The sequence below is a fragment of the Zalophus californianus genome, chromosome 5, assembly GCF_009762305.2.
Source record: "Zalophus californianus isolate mZalCal1 chromosome 5, mZalCal1.pri.v2, whole genome shotgun sequence".
In the NCBI taxonomy this organism is placed as follows: Eukaryota; Metazoa; Chordata; class Mammalia; order Carnivora; family Otariidae; genus Zalophus; species Zalophus californianus.
Window position 1 is genome coordinate 117,778,584 of NC_045599.1, and position 6,900 is coordinate 117,785,483.

Here is a 6,900-nt window from a genome sequence, read left to right on the forward strand (position 1 = left end):
GAACCACTGATGGTTGTGAAGTTATTCCAAGAAGTCCAGGAATCAGAGGTGTGTTACAAAGACCACTGCTAGAATAAATTAATCTAGCTGTATATATACCATAAATTTTTAAGCATTGCAGATGGATAAATAATCAGATTCATAACATTTAACACCTCTTTCTCATTATTTCTCAATCAAAAGACACTAGAACTATCACTCTCCTATCAGTATCTGCATGATCCTTTAATGTCCAAGTGGCTCCATGTTCAAAGAGGCTGAGAACACTACTGTAGAGGAATGAGCACAGGTCTCGAGAGGGTGACAGGACAGGGTGTACATGGTAGCTTCTTCAATGAACTGAGTAAATTTCAGCATCTTTCTTAAGCTCTCTGAGCTCAGTCTGTATGTCCAAAAGTGAGGATATAATGATTACATGAACCTTCTCTTTAGGGAAAACGAACTGAACTCAGTCTCCCAGCTGACCAGCCACTCCCCCCTTATTCCTCACCTAAGGTCCACCAAGACAGCAGAACAGCAAATGTTAACAAGCCCTTCAACCTCCAAATGAAAGGTCAATTTACCAGGCACTGGCCAGCCCTGACACAGTCGCCTCTAGTGGCACTTCCTCTTATGCACAGAAACATAAAAAAAAGTGTAAAAAAAATTCACCATATTATTTCTTTTTTTGAATAGTAACACGTAAGGTCAACCTTTGCCTTTAGAACAAAGTGTAACTCGTTCTTAGAAAGTGTGAGGAAGAGTAAATGGTTTATTAAGTTTTATCTACAACCTGAATTGAAAATTATCCTTAAATATGTTCTCAGTGGCTTAGATGAAATGATAGTTAAATATAATTCAAGATAATCCCGTACTATCTCTACTTAAGATTCCCACCTCCTTTAATGGTGAAGTAAGTCTACCGGAAATGACACTATTAATACACTATTATAAGTTAATAAGCACTTTCAATCAAAACAGCAGGATTTTTAAAAATTTTAAATGCTCAGTTTTAAATGCCACAATGAGAAATACATAATAAATATCAGATTCTAATGTAGTTAATGAAAACAATGCATTTTTATCTTCAGGGGAAAAAAAAAGTCTTCTCTGCCATCAGCTATAAATGCATAAAGGGATTATTATCATTATTATACTAAAACAACCTATATATCATTTTGTAGAACAAGCTTTTAGGGAGACAAAGCAATCATAGAACAGTCCAGTTAAAGTCTTCTTTAGTAGATATACAAGCCCCAGGTATTTAAACCAGAGACAAAAGAAAATACTATCCCTTAATAGGATTACATAGAAAACGAAACATCTCTTACTTTAATAAGAGCAACCATGGTGCTTGTTCCTACAGTGAAAACTGATGTTATCTTAATCAGTTAATTATTCATCCCAACCCCCCTGGCCTTGCTCCTGAGGCATTCATACCTTCTCCACCTCTTGCTGTGTTAACACCAGTTCAATAATTTGCTGATAAAGAATCTTACTGCCACATCTAACAGATCTTAGAGATTAAGTGTGTGGCTCACTCCTTCATTGTACAGATAAGTAAACTGAGCCCAAAAGAATTCAAGTATCTTATTGAAAATAAGCTAGTTAGTTGAAAAAGCTACCCAGAGCATTCTCCAGGCCACACCTCTCAGTGGGTGAATCACAGTAACTGTTAAGCCGACTACTCAAGCAGCTATCTACCTGATTGCATGGAGAATGTTTTCAATGGGCCGCATGGCATATTTTAACTGTTAAAATAATCCAAAAGGATATTAGTCATACACCAACCTCCTTTGGATAGTAAGTGTAGGAGCAGCATTAATTTAGCTGAATCTCCTCTAAGTTATTCTTTTTATTCATAACTACAAGGATGATAGTACCACAGTAAATTACAAAGTACTATAATTTTATTCTTTCCCAATAAGTACATGTTATATGTGCTGTTCTCAACCAGTAAATCAAATCAATATACCAAACCTGAGGTGGCTTAGGCTGTACATATGGGAAATGTGATAACTGTTTTAATTAAAGCTTTTTTGATATAGACTGCAGCACAGATCCCAAGCATTTTAAAGATTCACATTAATTCCAATCTCTTAAAAAAATGTATTTACAGAGGAAAGCTTCTTTTGCAATTTATATGTTCATAAATGTTTCCATTAAGCTAAGCAATATTTTGGAATGTGGTCAAATGATATTAAATGTCAAGTCCTAATAGCAAGGATAAATCTCTGACAGTTCTCGTATGTGGCCACTGCTCTTTTAAACCAGTGTCCCCAAAGGGCTAAAAGGGAGAAAATCCTAACTTAACAAGTGAAGACAGCAAGGCATATTTTAAAAGCTACCTTTCATTTTCACTCTACTTCCTAAATACAAAATTGGATTTGAACTTCTTTCACACTGTTAACAATTTGGTATTAATATATGCATCTGTCATACCTCCCCCTCAAGAAGAGAAGTTATACACTCCAGCTACATATAACTTCCAAATCCTTTCCAAAACTAAATGCGAAAACCAAAATACCGCTCCTTAAAAAAAAAAAAGTATGGAGAATTGGCAGACTGCATATTTACGTCAACCTTCAGAAAACATGGAAACACGCAGCCCCAACTCACCAGGAAAATTATTACTTGTGTTCAAACTAGTTTGTGAGATCTATCTTTTATGCATTTCACTTCATACCCAGTATTCCGGTTCTGCACCCGCTTGAATCTATCAATCCCCAAAGGTCTCAAGAGCAAGCTACTACAGTGTAACAGCTTTAACATGAGCAGTGCAAGAGTTCTGCTCATTGCCGTGGCGTGATCTTAGAAACACTTGAAGCAAACATATTTATGTCCCCTCTTATTTAAAACGGGGGGACCTCGAGCCTGGGATGTGGCGAAAGGACAGCAACAAGAGAAAAAAAAAAATACCCAAACACGGAACATGCTAAGAACAAAGGAAACACAAGCCTGTGAACAGGAAATGAAGCAACTCTATACACACAAATACCTTTTGGGGCCGCCAACGTAGGTGAAAGTAAAGGTGGAGTCTGAGTATCTGAAATCTGAAACGGAAAAGTCGTGTTAAAAGCTACCCCTCGAGTGGGTTTTTCACCTTGGTCATGACTTGGGCCCCCTATTTAGTGGAACCAAGGGAAGGCCTGGCGGGCTGGAGAACCGCGAGGTCCCCTCTCCGCGCCACGCAGGAGGGGATGCTGCGCACCCCGGGTGGGGTGCCGCGGGAGGCCGCCCCCCGCAACAAGTGCCGGGTTCCATGGCAACGGCGGGAATTTCCCGGTCGGGGCGGCCGGAAGCGGCCCCAGCCGAGCTAGTGGCTGAGAAAGCAAAATCCGATCCTTCTCCCGGGGGAGCAAAATGGACGAAAGGCGACCCCCAGGCAGGGGAGCAGGGCGCCTCGGGAACCCCGGGAATCCCTTGTCTTTCCGGGGCAACGTACTGCCAGTCGGAGGGGACTAACGTGAGCTGAAGACGCGGAGATCCGGCCAGCGCTGCCCCCCAGGGGCCTCGGCGCCGGGCGCAGCCGGCCGGCGCACCGTAGCGCAGCGCAGCGGGCTCCATTGCCGGCCGCTGCCGCTCAGCCCATTGCGCAAACCCGCGGGTCCTCCCCGCCCGGCTCGGCCGCCGCTGCTGAAAGCCCGGAGGCGGGCAGGGACGCTCGGGGCATCCACAGGGGACTAAAAAGACCACGCACGGCACCTCCGCCTAGACCCCTGCTCGGGCCACCGTGGTTCAGCCCCCAGAGCTGGTGGCCCCCCCAAACTGGTGGGGGGAGGGGAACAGGGGAGAGGCTGGCGCCCCCTCCCCCTTTTGGCTCCCGCTCCCGCTGCAGCAGCTGTTGCCAAATGAACCCCGGAATGGGGACGTGCAACCCACCCCCAGCCCGAGCCACACAAGTCGCGGTCAGAGACCTGGGAAGGGGGGCGGCGGGCGGTCAGGGGAAGCTGGCGCTGGGTGCGAGGCTCCGGAAAGGCGAGAACTCACCTGCAAACAGGCAGTCCTTCTCGGCTCTGGACTTCTGGATCACGACGTCGATATCCTTCTGAATTCGCTCTTGCCTTGAACACATCCCCATTAAATAAATCCCTGGAAAAGAAGCAGCCGCTATTTCCACCCCACCCCACCCCCCTCGCACGCTTCCAGCTTTCGTAAATATTCAGTTAAAAATGAAACCTCTGGCCGAGGCAGGGGCTGAAGACGAAGTGGTTTCGGAAGTGATCCTGGGTGAAAGAGGAGGAGGTGGTGGAGGAGGAGGGGGGGGGAGGTCGGCTTTGCATTCCCAGATGTGACCGCCCAGCTGCTGCTCGCCACTGCTGGATTCCAGTTTCCTCCCCTCCTGACAATGGATGGTGATGACACCGAGTCTCACTTTCTCCCTCCCCCGCCCGGACCAACGGCCGTGGGGGGCCAAGGGTGCTGGAGACGGCCGGAGAGCGATCACCGGCGGGGCGGCGGGCGCCGGCGAGGGGCGAGCCCCGCTCCGCCTCACGCGCGCACACCCCTCGCGGCCCGCACGCCGGCCTTCCACACCCGCGCACACTCGCGCCCGCGGGCGGCGGCGGCCGTGCAGAGGCTGCTGCAGCGCCGCCCGCTGCAGACCCTCCCGCGCCCAGTCACCGGGTCCCGGCCGCCGGGGTGTGAATAGTATCCGCCATCCTGGGCGCAGGCTGGGTGTCCCCGCCCCCGTCCGCCGCTCGCGCCGGGGGCTGAGTGGGAATGTAGGTAGTGAAGACTACCCGGGGCTCCCAGCCTGCCACCCCCCCCTTCCACCACTTTTATGAATTCGACTCCACTTTCGGAAGGGATTATGAGTCATATGGAAAACCCAAACCAGAGCGGCTGGGAGGGGGGAAGGGAAAAGAAAAATCTTTAAAAATTGAAAATAAATAAAACGAACAAATCTTTCCTTGTTGCCACATCAGGCAAGATGGAAAAAGCCTTGAAATGACTCCAGACAGACACCCTCCCGTGCCCTGAACTGCCAAAGTCTTTTTCTCCCAGGTGGAAGTAGTTCAGTCCCTTCGGGACACCTGGTAGGAAAATGTAGCCCCTTTCCAGGGACTTCCTCTTACTTACAAAGACTCACCAGTTCTTCCCTCCTAGGTATTTCCGTCCATAAAAAATTGGCAGAATCAAGGAGCACGTGCCGGGGTCTCCCTAGAAGATGGATATCTGTTTGGCTTGTTTTAAAAAGCCGCTCCTTTGCCAGTCAGTCAAGGGGAAGCTCCGACGATCCTGCTGTCTTGTTTAGAAGTGAGATAGTGTTCTGATCCTCACTTCCTGTTCTGCCTAAGGACACCTCAGGGCTGAGGTAGCCGTCCTGCCTCTATATTGCCATATACCCTAGGACAGGCCTCCAATGGCACTTCTCTTGTTGTTTTTTCCTCCACTGAGGAGGCTTCCCTGAGCAGACCATGTCTCATCTGGTTCTGCATTCCCAGTGCCTGGTGCAGTGCCTGAAAAATAGGAGGCAGGCCTGAATGTTGGCTGAATGCACGAATGGTGGTGCCTTGCAGCTTAATTTCTGTATGCCTACCACAGTCTTAGTCAACTTCCTTATCAGCAGAAGTACCCAAGAGTTGTCAAACTGGCTCAGACCCTGAATCGGTCCAGTCTGGATTCTGATATGGGCAACATGATGTGTAGGAGAATTAGAAATGACTGTCATCCCTGACAGAGTCGTAAGATTCCATAGAGATAAATGCAATGAGAAATCATATGTTCCAACCCCTTTATCTTGCAGGAAAGAAAACATGAAATGATTTGCCCTACAGCCTTGAACACAGGGCATTCATTGTGAATTATAAGAGGAAACACTCCGCCTTAAGAAGACCACTGCCATCTCTGATGTTAAAGTTACAATACAGTACATTTTCTGCTCAGACCTCTTCTGAAACATCTTTTAGGGGTAGGGCCAAGGTGTGCAGCCCCCTTGGCAACCAAAAGCACTTACTTCTGTTCCACAGAGCAGCACAGAGTATCATGTGTATTTCCCTCCATCCTTCTGTGCTCCAACTTCTCTAAAATGCTTAAAATCTAACAACTCCCCCAAACTTATTTGATGGTTGTCTCTCTGTCCAGGAACTTCACATTCTCAAAGTAGAACCCGTACTACAAATAAATTTCAAATAGTTTTAAACCTACCTGATGTTTTTCGTCTGGAACACCTCTTGGTTTACTACTCTCTTCATAAAATAGGCCTTCTTGTGATTTGTCCTATATTTGATTTTTTTCTTTCAAGCTTCACAGGCTGCCCTGTTTTTGTTAAACAAAACTGACCTCACTCCGTTCATGCCCTTAAGGTGTGATATATTTAAATATTTTTAAATGTTAAGGGATAAGATTTAAAAAAAAAAAAAAACCCTTTCTCTCTAGTATGCATTTTTGCAAGATAAGTTTCTCTAACAGAAACTATACCAAGGCATCAGTGTTCCATGCTAGATCCTTATGGCATGATGCTTTCAAATTTAGCCCCCAGCCAGTATCCCATTTACCTTACCTCTTATTTAAACATTTAGATTATTTTGCGGTGGTTAAAAACTATATGCACGTTTAAAATGAAGAAGTCTTATCCGTGCCTTAACCACTCCTGTGCGCACACACACTCAAATGCATTTAGGACCACAGCACATAGTAGGCCTCTAATCAGTTTGTTAAAGAAACAAAAATCACTCACGATGAGGTGCAACTGTGGCAGTATGCTATAGGAAATTTAAGATAGTAAGTAATCGATACATTGGATGATTGGGTCTAGTCAAAAAAAGTCCCACCAGTCTAGAAAAAATGATCCCGAGCCAACAAAGAAAATTTATTAGGGGAAAAATGTAAATTCTTCACCTCTGCTGAAAGCCCCAGCTGCAGAAGTATAAGGCAATGGAAATGTGGCAATAAGTTCAATGGGTATGCTGTAGTTAT

General features: G+C 46.0%; 1 protein-coding gene across 4 annotated transcripts in view; it reads right to left on the reverse strand.

The window, feature by feature from the left end:
- PARP8 (poly(ADP-ribose) polymerase family member 8) overlaps positions 1–5,290 on the reverse strand; it is a 175,809-nt gene extending 170,519 nt beyond the window's left edge. Inside the window, exons 1-3 of one of the 4 annotated variants that reach the window (XM_027605409.2) lie at positions 5,072–5,290; positions 3,970–4,071; positions 2,978–3,032 (exon numbers count right to left, since the gene is read on the reverse strand). In XM_027605409.2, the coding sequence (XP_027461210.1) occupies positions 2,978–3,032; positions 3,970–4,060 (146 nt within the window). In that variant the 5' untranslated portion in view covers positions 4,061–4,071; positions 5,072–5,290. Of the gene's footprint in view, positions 1–2,977; positions 3,033–3,969; positions 4,412–5,061 lie in introns of those variants that run through there. The other 3 variants (XM_027605408.2, XM_027605407.2, XM_035727635.1) reach the window with 3 other exon arrangements.
- Positions 5,291–6,900: the final 1,610 nt, after the last annotated feature.